The 18,968-nt window shown below is 38.7% G+C and overlaps 2 protein-coding genes across 2 annotated transcripts in view; both read right to left on the bottom strand.

Moving 5' to 3' along the window:
• NFXL1 (nuclear transcription factor, X-box binding like 1) overlaps nt 1-9,544 on the bottom strand; it is a 46,236-nt gene extending 36,692 nt beyond the window's left edge. Inside the window, exons 1-10 of the mRNA XM_069856085.1 lie at nt 9,425-9,544; nt 7,951-8,118; nt 7,480-7,589; nt 5,320-5,453; nt 3,552-3,730; nt 3,227-3,388; nt 3,021-3,121; nt 1,794-1,908; nt 1,368-1,492; nt 320-442 (exon numbers count right to left, since the gene is read on the bottom strand). Coding sequence (XP_069712186.1) covers nt 320-442; nt 1,368-1,492; nt 1,794-1,908; nt 3,021-3,121; nt 3,227-3,388; nt 3,552-3,730; nt 5,320-5,453; nt 7,480-7,589; nt 7,951-8,118; nt 9,425-9,542 — 1,335 coding nt within the window. The 5' untranslated portion in view covers nt 9,543-9,544. The remainder of the gene's footprint in view (nt 1-319; nt 443-1,367; nt 1,493-1,793; nt 1,909-3,020; nt 3,122-3,226; nt 3,389-3,551; nt 3,731-5,319; nt 5,454-7,479; nt 7,590-7,950; nt 8,119-9,424) is intronic.
• Nucleotides 9,545-13,236: 3,692 nt separating this feature from the next.
• CNGA1 (cyclic nucleotide gated channel subunit alpha 1) lies at nt 13,237-18,278 on the bottom strand. The gene is made up of 7 exons (XM_069854897.1): nt 18,172-18,278; nt 17,800-17,862; nt 17,362-17,391; nt 17,155-17,256; nt 16,151-16,258; nt 15,897-16,003; nt 13,237-15,088 (listed from the first exon to the last, which is right to left on the bottom strand). Exons 1-7 carry the CDS (start codon nt 18,276-18,278, stop codon nt 13,671-13,673), a joined length of 1,935 nt encoding a protein of 644 aa, XP_069710998.1. The 3' UTR covers nt 13,237-13,670.
• Nucleotides 18,279-18,968: the final 690 nt, after the last annotated feature.

Raw genomic sequence — 18,968 nt, 5'->3', positions numbered from 1 at the left:
TACTTCTGATGTTTTAAGCAATCTGGAACTAATCAAGTATCCGAAAGCAAAACTGCCTTCTAGAAGTGGAAAGCTGTCAAAATCTCCTCCTAGGTTTTAAGGTCACCGAGTTGTTCTTGGTGACATGCTGTTCAGAGAATTCTGGTACACTGCAAACTAATTTGAATGATGCTGAGGAAGACTCCTCTTCCTATGAAGTAATATAAGGTGGAGCAACAGATTGATATGATTTATATAGAATACAAAACATCATATCTGAATTTTTTAAAAAGTTATCTAAACAACACATTTGAGAAAGATCATCTCTGTACTCATTTACCTTTCTCCTACACTGGTGCTTCTGACAATCACGAATTTTAGTGCACTTTGTTTCACACAGATATGGCTTATGACATGGCATGTGTTTAGTGTGCTTCCCACAGCGACACTGTTTTTCAACTTCCTGGACAGCAAGAAAAGGAAAAAAGCAGGGTATTTTTAATATTGAAAAAAAAAGAGTGGAAAATAGAACATTCTACTACTAGCTGTAAAGAAAAATAAAACACAACAATGCTCTATCACAATGGGAAATATATCAAATGCCTGGAACAGATCTGTACTTGGGGACCTCATGTCAGTATCGCAGACACTGTGCTCTAGATCACACCTCACTGCAGCCTTGAAGCCACTTCAAGGGAACCACTCAAGCGTGTAGCGCAAGATGTCAAGCATAAATGCAAAACAAATTCATACAAAAAAAGTATGTGGTAAACCAGATTCATCCATTGTTTATACGGATTATTTAAGAAGCAGGTGAGCAGATTTATCTGACCTTCAACCTAGCTACCACATGGTAACTACCTTCACCATAGACTTCGTAGCTAAAGCTGATTCAGCAAGAAACAACTGAGAGCAGAGACACCAATAGTTTTACAGGCCAGAAAACAGAAGCTGCACAGGTATTTAGAGACAAGCAAAATATTTGCTTACTAACAAGGAAATAGTGTTATGCTACAGCATTTCCTGTTTAGCTGAAGAAGAAATAGCGTAGTAAGACAAAGCAGCAAGGAAGGTAGAAGAGCTGAGGAAAAGTTAAGTATGTTTAAGGGCATAATTAATTTACAAAACACGCAAACAAAATGAAATCAACACAAATGAATAAAACCCTCATTCATGCCTCAATTCAGATAGATTATGCTCAGCTCTTAATTCAAAATTGCATGAGGGCCAGGAGGGTAACAGTGAAAAAATGTGCTGCTTTTAATGAATGGAAAGTCATAAATTTTGTGATAGACATGACTTCATTTTCCTCAAGAGACTTGCACTGTCCTAGGCATATAGTGTTAAAAAACCCAAGCAAAGGATGAACCTGCTACAGTAAGACTAACCTGTCTGCATATTTCACAGGGACCCCGATGACAGCGCTGTGAACATTTATGAATGCCACATTCCAGAACTTTGTCACAACTATCACCACAAGTGGGCACATCTTCTGTACAAGGCAATATAAACTCTAGATGAAGAGAGAAGTACAAGCAAACATTTAGAAAAAAGACAAAATATTTAGAAAAAAAATGCAGTGTAATATGACTTCAAATTCCAATTCCCTCTCACATTTTTAAAAGCTTCTCTAGAATTACTCAGTTATTCATAAGGTAAACTTCTGGCAGTAAATAAAGCTTTGAGAGAATTAAGCAAAAAAAAACTTAATATAAGCTGTCACGGGTTGCTGTTTTTAAGAACTTTTTACGGACCCTGCCCTGCAGAATTAACCTAAACTACTGGCTGTCAAACGACAAAAAAGAGCAGCTTACTTGTTTTTTCACATGGACAGGACCTTTTCCCGGAACGAGGACAGTCTCCACAGGGACCAGCATGGCAAACTCGTTCACATACATGATTACCACAAGACAAAGGTTTCCCACACACCTGGAAAATTCAGAGAAACCAACTGAATGCAATGTAACCAAACTGCATATCAAGACAAAGCAATCCTAGGGGAAAAGTTAGGAGTTCAAGACATCTGGATTGGATTTAACTTTTTCTGAGTTTTGTTAATGAATGCTATATTCACCAAGTTTGCCAAATAAAACTGATCACTCCTGCAGTGATCCTGACTGGAAAACCACTGTACACTGAGGACTCAAGACAAAGTTATCGTAGCAGAGGCAGCTCCCACTTGGTATCAGTGATTATACCACCTGCATCTCCTTGTCTTGATAAAAACACAGTAAGAAGTTCTCTTGTGAACATCCTTTCTGTTTACAGTAGGAGTGATGAAGAAAGTTCCTTTCTCATACTTTCTCATAACAAAATCCTTCAGTAGCTTTGATGACCAAAATGGGTTAACCCTTTCTACAGATGGGGTCTGCACTGCATGTTGTACATGGATCAGAGGCCCGTTCAGTGCTACACAGCTTAGGGTTCCAGCATCAAAACATCATACTATTGTTTATATTATCGTCCCTTTCTCTATAGAGTTAGCTGAAATAAATCACATTTTTACTTATACTTCACAGAGGCTGAGTGCCTTTCTTACTGAGATCACGATGACCAAATACCTCTTGGTGCAATGCCCTCCTGACTATTCCTATAATTATTTTTATTTTTCACAGTCTGTCAATTCATCGCCTTCGTCCTAACAACAAGCTCCAAATATACTTAAAAGAATGAATCACTAAGCTTTCATTCTATTATAGTCACTAGAAGCAAAGAAGCATGAAATGCTTTCATGCTTATTTTTGAAGATAACAGCTGAAATTTCAGCTTCAAGTACAAGCAAACAGTAAAGGTCAAATTCATTGCTAGCTTAAGCTTAACCCTAGCACAATTCCATAACAGTAACATTTTAATTACTGTCAGAAATTAACTGGACCACTAAGTAAATCCATTCTCAAACATCGCTGCTTTTTGATTGCGCTTTCAAAACCTAAAAAATAAAATTATTTTCCTACTGAATTAGTTTTTCCCATCCTTAATATACTGAGTGATCAAAGTTTATAAAGATGAGAAATAAGCTAAAAAGGCCAGCTCCAACATACCTGATCACACTGCCACTGAGGACTTGCACAAAGTCTTTCTGCTGTCTGCCTTCCACAGATGCACCGCTGTTTACTGACTCGGGGACAAGGCTGACAATCTCCTGTATGTAATTGCCAAGTGACATTTAGAGTATAAATTGCAAAGGAATGATATATCTTAGCAATTAAAACAACTACTCCTCTGAAGTTTAAGAAGGCAGGGCTACCTGCATGACAGGGATTCTCACAAGTGTGTTGTCCACACAGCAACGTTCGTCCACATGGCAGACAGCACGACCATTCCTTGGCACTGCACCTTCGGGCCACTGGCTTCGCCTTCTTACAGTGACAGGTGATTTTGACCATCTTTGGGCAAGGTGGACAAGGCCCTAAGTAGAGAAAAAAGAATACCTCACAAATAGCCATTCCGCAGATGAAGCCATGACAGTATTTTATTCTGAGGATTCTAAACATAGTTAACAGATTTTAAATAAAACTGTGTAACAGCTACATAAATACAGGTCATACAACCAAGAGATGCAAAGTATTTACCTGGATGACAAAGCAGCAAGCATTTATGACCACAAGGAGGTTTGAATTCCTTTTCACATATCTGACCACAGGAGTGAGGTACCAGCCATGGGTCCAGTGGTGGATTCTCCACTTTTCCACAGTAACAGTAATACCTACTGGGAGTTTCAGACCGTTTGTATTCAAACCTACATTTTGGACTACAACAAGGGAAAAAGGAAGTGAAAAGAAAAGCAATTTTTGAAGATGTTTTTAATAAGAAAAGCAGTTCATATTTCAATTTCCCAAGATTGTTACTAGGCTACCAATTAGCACTTCTATAGCTACTGTAAAGAGTAACAACATATCTAAATTTACAATAAAGGTCTTGCAGTATGTCAGATTCTGCAATACATTCATTAGAATGTCTAAGTAACTATCCTATCACTGCAACCTTTTTTCTCTAAGAATATATACAAAAAATTCAGTGTAGTAAGCATACCAAATAAATTTTTTTCCAATACCAAAGGAATGTATGCAACAAAGCACTGAAGAAATTAAAGACAGGGTTCTACCAGTAGCAATTTGTAAACTTTGGTGATGCTATTAAAACAATACATAATAACTAAAATTTTATCTAAAAGATTTTAGATCCTGTCAATTTAGCATCTTAGATATTATAAGATGCACATCTTTATTTGTTATCCTTAATGGTGTCAGATATTAAAAAATGCATTATTCCTAAGGCACCAAAGGCCTGGATCTTGTTAGTGCCACAGGTCCTAAGGGCTTTTAGGCACCAGCCATGGATGAGGGAGGCAACATAAGAAAGGAGAAACAAGCAGCTCCCATTTCTGGCTACCCTGGGAGAAGACAACAGACAAGGAGCTCCTCCTCAAGAGAAGGATAGAGGTTTTGGAAGACCTACATACTCATTTTTACGAAATAAAATGTCAATTTGTTTCTATATAATACGTAACAGGCCATAAACCATTCCTCCAGTGACTGCACAGTTTTATTATGTGCTTAAATATTAAATATATTAACACTTGCTTTGAAATTTTATCATCATAAACATTATACTCAAGTACAAAACTAGTTTATAGTAGAATAAGCATTATAAGGTTGAGACGCTGTGAGTCAACAATTTTATATCTTATTTCCTAAGCAAATCTGCTCTCTGAAGTCCCACATTAATAGAGCTTTTGAATCCACCAAGTTTGAGAGAGAACTGTTTCTCAAAGATTATACTACAAGTTTCCACATAAAAGTAGATGGGCAAATAAAGCATGGAACAAACATGCAGAGAAACCTTGACTGAACTTTCATACACAAACCCACTTAATTATTCATGCAGCCACAATATTAACTTCTTCTTTATGCAATCTCATGTAAAACTGCAAGACTGTCTTTAATGCATGAATTATAGAGACTGAAAAAAAAAAAAATCCCTACACCTTGCTACTTTAGAACTTTTTTTTTAAATTTATTTCATGGTGCCAATTTAAAAAGTGAGAAATATATAAAGCCATTCAGAAATAAATATTAGAAGTTGAGATACAGGATAAGTTACCATCTCAGAGGTTAAGAAAAATTTGATGCATTAGGTTTTTAATTTCACTGGGAAATATTCCTGAATCATGTTAATGAAAACTTAAAAATTCAGAAAAGTAATAGAAGAGTCAGTCTTCTAAACTTTTTTTGTGCGTATGTGCATGTAATTTACAAATATCATTCCTTTCTAAAGTAACTACAGTTCACATATGTTTCACCACAAATGTATCTTTGCAATTGTCGATGAAGAGCTCACCATGGCCAGGGATAATCTTTCTTCCCAAAATCTTCATCTGTCAAGGGAGAAGACACAAGGAAAAGGCTGTCTTTGGCCCACTTTTGGATACACACCAGGTGAAATATACAAAAGCATCCACAACAGCTCCAGACCTAAAGAGCAGATATAAGTGCTAAGCGCTTTATGTTAGCTTCATTTTGTTTCCATCGATGACCATCCATAATATCAAAAGAAATACAAGCTTGCTATTTTTTCACCTAAAAAATGGGTTTCCAAAGGAAGATTACACTTACTGTCACATTAATATAGGCAGTTTTAGTGTTACAGATTCATACCTATAAGCTTTTTTCCTACTGCTGTGGGAGGTTTTGCCAAGGATTACGGAGTCCAAAATACTTATATAATCATAGAAATTTTGATTTAAATACACTGTTGGAGGTCACATAGCACAACCCTGTGCCCAAAATAGGACTATTGTCAACTGAGCTCAGCTCAGCACAATCTTGTCCAGTAAAGTTAGAAAATCCTGAAGGACAGGAACTCTACAATTATCCTGGGCAAAGTGCTTCAAGTGTAGTATTACCTTCCTAGTACCCAGTCTGCACCTGCCAAGCCCCAGTTTTTGCCATTGCCCCTTATTACACTGCCTGTCACCACAAAGATGACTTTGGTTTAAGCCACTTTCACAACTCCAAGTAGACAGAGTCTGCAATCACATCATCCCTTAGCCTTCTCTGTGCTAGGCTAAATAAGTCCAGCTCTCCTTCCACCTCTCTCCTTATCTCATACTCTAGGTCTCTAAGACATGCGGGTAGTAAAAGTACTAGAAAGATTTTTACCCTTTTCAAACTTCAGGATTTATATCACAGAATCACTAGGTAGGAAAAGACCCACAGGATCATCGAGTCCACCCACTCCTATCAAACACTAAACCATGTCCCTCAACATCGCATCCACCCATCTTTTAAATACCTCCAGGGAAGGGGACTCAACCACCTCCCTGGGCAGCCTGTTCCAGTGCCCAATGACCTTTTCTGTGAAGAATTTTTTCCTAATGTCCAGCCTAAACCTCCCCTGGCGGAGCTTGCGGCCATTCCCTCTTGTCCTGTCCCCTGTCACTTGGGAGAAGAGGCCAGCACCCTCCTCTCTACAACCTCCTTTCAGGTAGTTAAAGAGAGCAATAAGGTCTCCCCTCACCCTTCTCTTCTCCAGGCTAAACAACCCCAGTTCCCTCAGCCACTGTATAGATACAACACTAGTAATAAAAAGATTGCATTAGAAGCATGGTTTCCAACAGAGTGTCTTTTGCTCAAAGAGTAAGAGAGGTATAAAATGGAACAGAATTAAAGCAAATGTGTTCAAGGCAGAGTTGATTGTGCAAGTATCCTGTCTCCATCATTAAACCTTTATGTGCTTGTTCCCAGTGTACTTCTTTTCAGTTCTGGAGTGAAATCACAATTCTTCACTTAGAACATCAGCCTGCTACAGAAAAGCAACTTAAATAACAGAAATCCAGTTTCGTGACTTTGGTACTTTCCACATTGATACCTTAAATTGTCAGCTTAGAATAACAATTTAGTAAGATAAAAGCAGCAGAAAATTTAGGTTTTAATTTCTTGATTTTTTAAGTAACTTATGACATTGTTATAAAATTACGCTGTGAAAACAAGGAGAATTTCCCCATTAACTTATGGAGGGCAAAGTCAAAAATCTTTCCCATGAAAAATGTACATACATGAAATAAGACGGTCTTCCCAGACACATCACCTTTCTCTTGGAGCGCTTAGAGCAGCAAAGTCTATCTTAGCTCTCCTGATATAAATCTAGCAAGAATATTTCTTAACTTCCTAGTTTTTTTTACTTTGGTGTTTGCTACAACATAGCTCACCAATTACAGCATTGCATGCACTGGCTTTCCTATGCTTTTCTTTTCCTCCCATCTTCTACTCTCAAATTTAAAAATAACTATTTTACATTACAGTAACAGACATATGTCAAAACAAGTGTATCATGATAACAAGCTATGCATATATAATCACTTATTTCTTCAAGTGTTTGAAGAACCCAAAGATGTCATATGCTGCATTTAGCATTCTTGAAAATACCAATCCCAAGAATTAAACATAAGTTATTCAGTCATATTTACTTAATTCTAAAAGATTACTGTAAAATACTTACAGCTTGGTTCCTTTTAACTGAAGCAATGCAGATCAGACATGTCATAGCCCCTGACTGAAAAGCTTCATTCATGTACTGTCTTGTGCGTTCCAGTTCACTTGCACCTCCATCTTGAACATATAAAGATTTTTAAAGCAATCAGTAATGTTTGATCTGATATGCTGTACATGTTGAGACTGCTGTAAAACTACACATACTTTTTTTCTGAGAAGAGGCCAGTAATATATTACTTCAAAGACGCATTAAGACACATTAATAATAGTACTTAGGACTGTTTCAAAACTACACAATTGATTCTACATAAAGAGACCAGTACCGCCAGCATGCATTGCTGGGAACAAATGTTTTTAATATAAAACATCAGAATGAAGTGCTTCCCCTCCAGTTATGGAAAAATTCTAATACATAGTCAGTAACATACACTGCTCATGCCTTCACACCAAAATAAAAGTCAATAAATGAAAAAATTACCAGTTTGACTGGCATAAATAGTAAATGTTTTGGCCAAAATCTTTCCTTGTTTAACTTCATCTTCATCATCTTCATCAGAGGAGGAGCTAAATTGGTCTTCAACTAGCTTTTTTGCTGCTGCCTGATTAGCCTTCTTAATTTCATCAAACTTCTTCTGTGAATTTGATTCTATTAAGAAAACAGATTAATTATGATTAACAGCATGATAGTTAATCACAACAATGTGTTCAGTTCCACATACTTTCAACTGTCCTTCTCTTTAAAAAGTTTGCTGCCTTATAATTTTAAAGGTAGCATGTTGCTACATATTTAATACTAACAAGAAGAGATAAATTATATCTTCTTCTTTACTGTGCATTATGCATAAAATTTACAACAGGAATTATTATCTGTCAATTACTGCTGACAAATGCAACCAAGTATACTAGAGCATATGAATCTATAACGCTGTTTTTCAAAGAGGATACTTAAAATAAATCCCACAAACACCCCACATAAATACAGCTTTCACTGCATGAAGGAAAATAAAAATAAAAGAGAAAATCAGGCAATTCTTGACAAGAACAGTTGTTATAATTTGCTGATACCCTACAGGCACCTATCCAGGCATTTGGTATTTTTTAAATTATGACTTTTATTGACTTCCCTCCATCCAACAAGTGTTTATTGCAATAGCGGGTTCATACAAACTCACAGCTGGCAGCATCAAAAGTGAGTGTTTTAATATAGGGGTTTTTTTTGAAGTTACTGCTTTTTCTTTTTTTTTTTAAGTTATTATATGTGAAATAGATGAAGACTCTCACTTGGACTAAAAAAAGAGCTCGTAATAAACCAACGTGTCTTGAAGATAACACACCACCGACATACATAAGTCTTCAGCAGATCACAGCTGTTAGGTGCCTCCTCAATCTCCATACCATAGAATTAGAGAATACTTTGCGTTGCAAGAGACCTTAAAGATCAACCAATTCCAACTCCCCTGCCATGGGCAGGGATATCCCACTGGACCAGGCTGCCCAAGGCCCCATCCAGCCTGGCCTTGAACACCTCCAGGGGTGGGGCAGCCACAGCTTCCCTGGGAAACCTGTGCCAGTGCCTCACCACCCTCATTGCGAATAATATCTTCCTAATGTCTAATCTAGATTTCCCCCCTTCCAATTTAAAGCCGTTCTCCCTAGCCGTATCACTACATGCCGTTGCGAACAGTCCCTCCCCAGCTTTCCCGCAGCCCCTTCAGGTGCTGGAAGGTCGCTATAAGGTCTCCCCGGAGCCTTCTCTTCCCCAGGCTGAACGAGCCCAGCTCTCCTCGTGCTCCAGCCCCCTGACCATCCCCGTCTCAGACTATCGCACCCTACAGATTCGCTGCGGTTCCGCCAAGCCCAGTTTCGGTGCTTTCGGTCCCTCGGGGGCCGCCCCGGCCCCGCTCTCAGCCGCCGGCCCCGCGCTGCCCAGGCCTGGAGGACGCGACACTCACCGCCGCCCCCCTCGCCGCGGTCCCGGCCGGGCGGGGGCCGGGAGGCCGTCCCGGCGATCGCTGCCGCGGGCCTGGCGCGGCCCCGGCCCCGGCCGCCCTGCCGCCACGGCGCCTCCATCGCCGCCCGCGGGGCCGAGCCGAGCCGAGCCCGCACCGAGGGCCGCGCGCTCCGCCCGGGCCGACTACAGCTCCCGGGGCTCCCCGCGAGGGGCGGGGCGGGGCGGGCGGCGCGAGGAAAGAGGAGGCCGCCACGAGGCTACGGAGAGGCGGGCGGGGCGGGGCGGAGCGCGTCATCGCGAACCGCTCGGCTGGTCTCCTGGAGGGCGCCTCTGGGCGCCGTAAGGCTTGGGTTTACTTTTTGCCTGCCGCTCGGACTGCGGACGTCGAGGCTCCGGCCACCGGTCACGGCGTGGCTGGGGTGGGAGAGGACCTGTCAGATCACCCGGTCTGACCGTCAACTCCACCGCTTAAACCGCGTCCTTCAGCACCGCGTCTGCGCGGACTCTAAACACCGGCCGCTGCTCGGGACAGCCTATTCCCGTGCTCGTCCGCTCTTTCTAGTGGAAACATTTTTCCTAATATCCCATTTAAACTTCCCTGGTGCAATTTGAGGCCGTTTTCTCTCATCCTTTTTTCTCTCATTCCAGGCCTTATGAGGAACGGCTGAGAGAGCTGGGGTTGTTTAGCCTGGAGAAGAGGAGGCTGAGGGGAGACCTCATTGCTCTCTACAACTACCTGAAAGGAGGTTGTGGGGAGGAGGGAGCTGGCCTCTTCTCGCAAGTGACAGGGGTCAGGATGAGAGGGAATGGCCTCAAGCTCTGCCAGAGCAGGTTTAGGCTGAACATTAGGAAGAAATTTTTCACGGAACAGTGCCCAAACACCTCCTTCCCTGGAGGTGTTTAAGGGACGGGTGGACGAGGTGCTGAGGGACACGGTTTAGTGTTTGATAAGAATGGTTGGACTCGATGATCCAGTGGGTGTTTTGCAACCTGGTGATTCTATGATTTTATGATCCTGTTGCTTGTTACCTCGGGGAAGAGACTGATGTCTGCATCACTGCAATATCCTTTGAGGCGGCTGCACAGGGCAATGAGGGCTCCCCATCAGCCTCCTTCTCTCCCGAGTAAATTTCTGGCAGTGCCTGGCCATTGGGTGCGTTTTCTTCACCCTCTTCAGAGTGTGAGAGTTTAAAAATCGGCCACAAAGTGTGTTTAGAAACTTCACTGACGTATATCCAGAAGGTTTTATTGCACAGAAATACATAGAATAGAATCATAGAATATTTTAGGTTCTAAGGAACCTTAAAGATCATCTGGTTCCAGCCCCCCGGCCATGGGCAGGGACATATTCCACTAGAAAATAAATACTGAGGAACCAATGTGTCTCCTGAAAAGTTCTGACAAATAACTGCAAGTCAACATAGTTTTAATTTCATTGACATATCCTTATATCACTTATGTTCTGTGCCAGAAAACTCCGCTCTTAGCAAGCGGGTTTTGTTTGTTTTAGTAAAAACATGCTTTGTCATAAATCCTCTGAGAATAGTAAGTATACTGCTGGAGGTCAAATCTGTTTTTCTGTTTTATTTTGAAGTGTTTTAAACCAAAGAATTTTTATTCATAGGCTTGTTTGGGTTGGAAAGGACCTTAAAGATCATCCAGTTCCAACCCCCCTGGTATGGGCAGGGACATCTCCTACTAGACCAGGCTGCCCAAGGCCCCATCCAACCTGGCCTTGAACACCTCCAGGGATGGGGCAGCCACAGCTTCCCTGGGCAACCTGTGCCAGTGCCTCACCACTTTCATCGTGAAGAAATTCTTCCTTATGTCTAGTCCAAATCTTTCCCTCTCCAGTTCATACCCATTGCCCCTAGTCTTTTCACTTAAAGCCCTTGTAGACCCCCTTCAGGTACTGGAATGTCGCTATAAGGTCTCCTTGGAGCCTTCTCTTCTCCAGGCTGAACAATCCGAACTCTCTCAGCCTGTCCTCGTATGGGAAGTGCTACAGCCCTCTGATCATCCTTGTAGCCTTCCTCTGTACCCACTCCCAACAGCTCCATATCCTTCTTATGTTGAGGATTCCGGATGAGGTCTCACAAGAGAGGAAGAGAGGGGCAGAATCACCTTCCTCGACCTGCTGGCCACACTTCTTTTGATGCAGCCCGGGATACTGTTGGCCTTCTGGGCTGCAAGTGCACTTTGCTGGCTCATGGCAAGCTTCTCATCAATCAGCACCCCCTAGCCCTTCTCTGCAGGGCTGCTTTCAATTATATCATCCCCCATCCTGTATTGAAACCTCCAGAAAGAGGCAGCTAGCAACTACCATTTGTGTTGTAGACTAAAGGATCCATTAAAAAAAAAAACTATGAACAGTACATCTCTGCCTTTATTAATTAAATATCATTATCATATGCACATTTCTGTAATATAAAGCCTTAAACTCTTCAACAAAGGAGATATGCCTAGTGAAATATGATGCAGGCCCTATAGGATGCTACTGCCATAAAGGTTGCAAATTACGTTCAGGACCTGAATTGGAAGAACGCATGGTTGCAAATCCAACATTCGCCATGTGGTGAATGCCAGGATAATGCTTGTTCTTGTGTACACAGATGGAGTCTTTTATGAAATGATGACACACGCTTTCCTTTCACCAGCACATTATTACATTTGTCATTCAAAGTACAGGATCAACAGTGGATGAGCAGCCATTTCATATTTATATTTATCCTTATTGTTCCACATATATCCTATATATTAATTACTTCATAACATTTAATCCTTACAGTGAAATCAGGAGTTATTTCTAGATCTCTGGTATTCTGGAAACCTGTCAACATTACAAAAAATAAAACAACCAGCAATGAATGCACTTTAGAAAGGATCCACTTCATAGTATCTCCATGTTATTAAGGAGAAAAATGAAACTATAGAGATACTACAAAGTGATAGCAATATTGAGATACGTATTTTTTAAGAGTGGCAATCCAGTTGCCCAGGATAATCAAATTGCCCTAAATACAGAATTACGCATTCTCCCCTTGCAGTCCCTTTCTTCATTCCCCATCATCAAACTTTTCCAATGTTAAGTGGCTATGATCAAAGTCTACTGAAAATACCCTTCTGAGACCACAAATAATGAAACCATTTTTTTGCCAATGGAAAAAGACATAAATCAGGGGAAAAATCCAAGGAGAAAATGCTTCTTAAAGCAGTTGAAAATGTATCTAACATGAAACAGTATATTTTACTGTCTTAGCAGCAGTTACGAACAGAAGAAAAATACCCCAACAGTGAAAAAAAAAACCCAACCCTATTTAGTCATCATATGCTTTCCCCAACAGCAGCAACAGAACATGCTGTAGGGAGAGTTTGGCCTCTTTTGGTCATGTCTGCCCTTTGCACTTGGCCAATGTCCACAACTATTACATTAAGGGCATAAACATTTTTAAGGATAGATCTTAAAAACTTGATAGTCAATGTTCAGCAGCCATATGATTACATGGAGCAGAAGAGTCTTTAATATTATGTATTTGTTATTGTTGCAGAAAGAACAGATAGATTTTGAGCCATCTGTAATTGTCATACCAATGCTTGAAAAAAAGTACTTTTTCTCCCCTTTCTATTTCAGCCTTTGCATGTAATATCCAAAAAAAGCACCATTTAAAACTGCCCACTTACATTTCAAGAAATCAAGAAAAGTGGACCCAATGAAGTAGTAATCTTTTCCAAATGTTACAGCCTTCATTACTCACATCTGCATTGTAGATACACCTAATTCTTTACATACTATTTCATAGTAATCTTATGTTAATCAATAGTTGTTTATAGACAAATTTAATATCATAGTTCATGCCTATATTAACTTCAAATAATATAATTGTTACCAAAATTTTCATTCTTTCCGTAAGTAGACATGATTAAATTATTTTAAAATAGTCAGCAAAATGTTCAATATTTGCCAGTGTAATACTGTATATAGACTGAATGCTATAGAGCAGTGTTACGTAAAGAGTACATAACGCATTAGCAGATAATGCTATCTGTTTGTGCAAGAGCAAGGTGTTATCTTACATCCTCATTCTCAATTTCTTCTTCCTTCCCAAAACCTGATTTAGTAAGTTAGTGATATTACCTCAACAAATAGTTTTTCATTATTAATAGGCAGGTCTTACAAAGATTAGAATTGAATGTATTCAGCCCCGTGCAGGATTTGACCCTAAGTCTTATTGGCAACCTCCACTGTTTTAGTCCGCTTTTGACACCACAGGTTTATCTGTGGATGGTTCTCCTTCTTCTAAGTCTGCAAATTCTTCCTCTATAACTGGCTTCAATATTTTCTCGATTTGTGTAAGTCTTTTTTTGAGTTTCTGTTGTGCAGCTTCATACTCAGCCAACAACCTGGCAAACTTTGTTTGTAATCTGTCAATAGCTCTTTCCATGTAGGTGACCTTTTCTTCCAGATCTTTAGGATCGCTTCCTAAATTTGCAACTTCAATGTCCAGCAACCCATCTTTCATTAGAATTTGTTTGCCTTTTTCTTCCAGCATAGCTTTTGCATCTGGATACTCTGTTAAAGCCTCCATGAGGTCATCTTTAGAAAGACAAAACAAATCTGAGTACCCAATACTTCTAATATTGGCTGTTCTTCGATTGCCAGCTTTGCTTCCTTTGATATTAAGAATGCTGATTTCTCCAAAATAGCTGCCATCACTTAGGACCACGAATTGGGTAATTCCATCATCAGCAACTACTGCCAGCTTGCCTTCTTTGATAATGTACATTTCTCGTCCAATATCTCCTTTTCTGCAAATATAATCTCCAGGACTGTATACTTGTGGTTGGAGTTTCAAAACCAATTCGACCAAGAGACCGGCTTCACAGTCTGCAAAAATCCGAACTTTTTTTAGTGTTTCCAGGTGAACATTGATTGCAATCTCTGCCCTTAGTTTATCTGGCAGATACTTCAAGACTTCCCTTTCATCCACAGCCTTTTTGTTTGTCCACAGGTAGTCAAACCATTTTATAACTCTTTTTTCCATGTCTTTACTCACATTCCGAAAGTGCATATACTGCTTGATAGCATCAATCCTCGCTTGAAACTCTGCCCTGGCAGCGTTCATGTTGGAGATCATAGAGCCCACATTACCAACAATGGTAGCAAAAATCAAAACTCCAACCAAGAAGTCTACGACCACGAAGAAATACTCAGAATCTCTCACAGGAGGGGGTGTTTCACCAATAGTAGTCAGGGTCAGTGTTGACCAGTACAGACTGTAGACATACTTTCTAGTCAGACGGGCAAATTCAGGATCAGAGGTGTTGGGGTAGACCCATGTGTCAGCCCCAAATCCAATGGCTTTCGAGATCGAGTAGTACACACAGGCGTTCCAGTGAATAATAATCACAATGTACATGACAAGGTTAGAGATCCTGAAGATGTTTGGGTAGTTTGTCCTTGTTTCTGTTCGCTGGAAGAATTCAAACATCCGAGCTACTCTGAGTAATTTGTTTATTCTTAATTCTGGATAATTCAGTCCTAACTTAAAGTATAAGAGATCAGTTGGTATCATCGACAGAAAATCTAACTTGAATTGAAAAGACGACTTATATTTCTCTCGAAGCTTTTGTTCTTCTTTCACCAGAAGACCTTGCTCTAGGTAACCTAAAATCAAAATAAATAATAAAATAATATTACAACTGCAATTGTGTTGTATTTAATGTCAATTAGAATCTACTTTGAAAAATATTTTGGCTGTGAGTTCCAGGTGGTACATAATGTCTCTTAGTTTTTAACAACTAATTTATTATTTCCAAATATTCAACTTAGTGCTATATGGTTCAGCTTGAGCTAAACTATACAGATTTGAAAATTAGACATTTCTAGCTCTGATTTTTTCCTTCCACTTTTCCACTATGGTGAACATCTGAAAAAAAAAAAAACCCTAAACCTCCTAAAAACTCCACAGGGGAAAAATTTGAACATGGGAATTTCAGTTCCCTATTGAGTGTATCTACTCAGGAGCTTTGGATGCGGGATAAGATTTTAAAAGAAACAGGTGCAGCTGAAGTTAGTTGAGTGTCTTGTTTACTCAATGGTCTTGAAAATCAAGCAAATACTTGGATCTCCTTAAATACAAAATCCTGATTTAGGTGCTAATTTTTCAGAATACCTCATCCTCACATGGCTGCATTGCATGTTTATTTTGTCTTGTTGAGTCAGCTGCACATACAACAGCTTTTATCTGGCTTACCTCACGCCTATTTTACATCAGGCTTTATGTGTTCTTTCAGTAATACATCACTTTCCCCTGGTTTTACAGGTTACAGACTACAGCCTTTCAGAAACCTATCTCAATGCCTTTTTCACTATTGCACCTCATCAAAAGCACTCAGATAAGAGCAGCAGTATTCTGAATATCCTAAATCAGCTGACATAAATATACGAAGAGGAGTAATTGAGTATACTTAACCTGTTCTTGTTCGTACAAACATGTCAGCAGCGTAGATGGCATCAGAAATGTAATCAATAATAAACCATATTGCTAAGTAGTCATGCTGAAGCTCATCAAAACAGGCTCTGAATAGGAAAAGACAAAAGTAAATTTCCATGAAATGAAACTTAAATGCCTGCATGAAATCAGTGATGAATAAAATATTTTTTAAATATATTCAAGGATATTACAGTTTACTGGAGTTTTATGTAGTCATTAAAGGAGTACATCACCTAGCAATAATCATGGTCCAGTTGTACATGACAGGCATTGTGATGCAAAACAACCAGTTGTAGTACATATTTCCTGCTGGATCAATAATGAAAATATCTTTCTTCTTCCTATATGATGGGTAGAGAAAAAGGAGATTTAATGGTAGACTTAAAAAACACATAACAATTTTTGAGGAGCAAAAGAAAACTTTGTTATTGTAAAATAAATGGTCTTTATTAAAGTTAAGCTTCCTTGCTTCAGTGCATGGAGAACATAAAGCTGCTGGTTAGGCGTGACTTAGGATACAAACTTTAGAACCTAAAGTTAATAAAAATCAGATTGGCAGTCCCACTTCAGTTTAGGATAACACTTACAATGTCAGTCTTTTTAAAATAATTTGTTTCCTACCCCTTTAACTGTCTTGTCTGATAGTTGATTTGATTATCTTTCAAAAAATAAAATTATTATGTGACTATTAATGTGAGATAAATCATGCCTTTCTCACTGGGAAAAGTACAGCTCTGAGAAAGATGAAATATTGGCATAGTTTACATAAAAAGAAACAAAGAAGGTGAAATCATGCAATGCAAATTTCTACTGCACTATTTTAAGTTTCTCTTCCTTGGCCAGGAAATTATGAATCTACCAAGCAAAATGTGAAGTAAGGGCTTTTAGATCATAGAAGAGTTTATTTGCATGTAAGTGCTCTTACATGTATAAGAGATTGCTTTACACTGGCCCATCTTTTATTGCAGGGTGTTCTCAAAAAAAAATTGCTTGATCAGAATACAGAGGAGATTTTTCATTATTTTTTTTTCAGATCAGTTCCATGCGTGAATATTTCTGTTGTCAATGTATGAAGTTAAATAAGAACAACTCTAGTCTAGGGAGAACGAGCAGTCTGTTCACTCACTCATTAGAGTATAAGCAGCTTGTTTACAGGATATCCAAGTATAGATTTGTTTTTACATCAAAAGCAATTTTATTTGACTAACATAGCAGAACCAAAATGAAAAATACTTACTCTTCTTTATTTTCTTTCTTCTGGGGCTTATCTTTTTTTTTTGTTTTCTCCTTTTTTTCCTTGTTCTTTTGTGTTTCTCCGTCTTTTTTTCTTTCTGGCTTGCTAAGAAATAGATTCATATATTTAGTTTTTACATACTAAGTGAAAACATATTTGGAAATAAATGAAATGTCTTAGAAATAGTAGTAGTATTACTCTTTGTCTTACCTCTTCTTTTCTTTTTTCTTTTTCTTCTCTCTAAAGAAAATAAAAATACGATAGGTTCATGGGATGCACAAGCCCTTGCTTCCACATTTATTTATTATTATTTGAATTACTTGTTGTCATCTGAATTTAGAAAGGATAACATATTTAGGTGTTTGACCTTCAAAAACTGTTTTCCTTATTGTATTCACATAGCACTACTTTTCCTTTAAAATAATAGATATATTACCTGTAACTTCAGTATTGAAATTGATCATCATAATTGACATTTGTGATATTAAAATGTACCTGCAATCACTTTTGGTATTACTGTTTATAATATATGTTTATAAACACAACTGATTATTAAAAAGTCATTATACACATATATATATAATTTTTTTCTTCACTGCTGCTTAAACAACCGGTACTCGTGTTTTATGAAATGGCAAAAATACTTACTCATCCTTATTACTATTGTTGTTAATATTGTAGCATGCAAGTGCACCAGGTAGGTGTCTTTGCCTGGGGAATAGCAAAACAACACAGTTATAACATATCTGTTGAAATACAAACCCACATTTAATCTAAATTTTTATGGACTCTTTCTCATCATTTTAACCATGGGCTAAATTATCTGAGGAACTTGAAAGAACACAGGTTTTAATCTCCTAATTTTTTTACAATAATCAATCTATCACAATCTTGAGAACTTAATTTATTACTAGGAGGTGAAGAAAACTAGATGATGGCAAGTCTCCAGTCTTATTTAATCCAATGCAAATTATCAAATTAAAAAACCCAAATAGACACAAAATGATAAATTTGACATACCTGTTTTCCCCTTCATCTGGTGGTCCAGGATCTTCACTGGTATCTTGTACTATCACACTGGGAACAATTGCATGGGAGTGATGGGTCTCAATGACTCCTACCTTCATGGTCAAATTTTTCTTATGCTAGATAATTGAGGAAGACTAAAAAGAATTGAGTTATTTCACAGCTAGCAGAAGTAGCAAGTAATTTTTTTTTCTAAAGGTGAACCATTTATATCCCTATTTCCCCCAAGCCAACAACAGTATTTTCAAATTCCTTTCTTCTATGCCATTCCCACCAGGAAATTGCTGCTATAGGGAATGTTCAGCATGTCTTTCTCTTAGAAGAAGCATTAATTTAGGTCTTTCTCCTGAGTCCGATCATATACTGCGAAAATGTGTTTGAAACGTCTGCCAATATTTCATTTGGTTCTGAACCAAAAGCTCAAAATTTATTCATACTCATATAGCAGGTAGTATAAAAACATCTAAATGAAATGTTAGTGGCTGTTCATGTCTGTTTTGTTTAGCTCAGTATTAAAAAACTGAAAATGTTGTAGCGCACATAATTAATACAGTGCATTCTAGTGCATAGTCTTTCCAGAACTGGGGTAATTAGCTTCTGCTCTCCCTTTCCAACACTGTTCTTACAATTTTGCCGTTTATATCTTGGCATCAGTGAGGCTGCCAACTCTTTGGGCATGAATTGTGTCTACAGTGTGATCTACTCTTCTCAGGGCCATTTAGATAGGATTATAAAACAGATGCTATCCACAGCACATGTGAAATCAGAGTATAGAGATGCATCTATACAAC

The sequence above is a fragment of the Phaenicophaeus curvirostris genome, chromosome 4 (genome assembly GCF_032191515.1).
Source record: "Phaenicophaeus curvirostris isolate KB17595 chromosome 4, BPBGC_Pcur_1.0, whole genome shotgun sequence".
In the NCBI taxonomy this organism is placed as follows: domain Eukaryota; kingdom Metazoa; phylum Chordata; class Aves; order Cuculiformes; family Cuculidae; genus Phaenicophaeus; species Phaenicophaeus curvirostris.
This window is presented reverse-complemented; position numbering and strand designations above follow the sequence as displayed.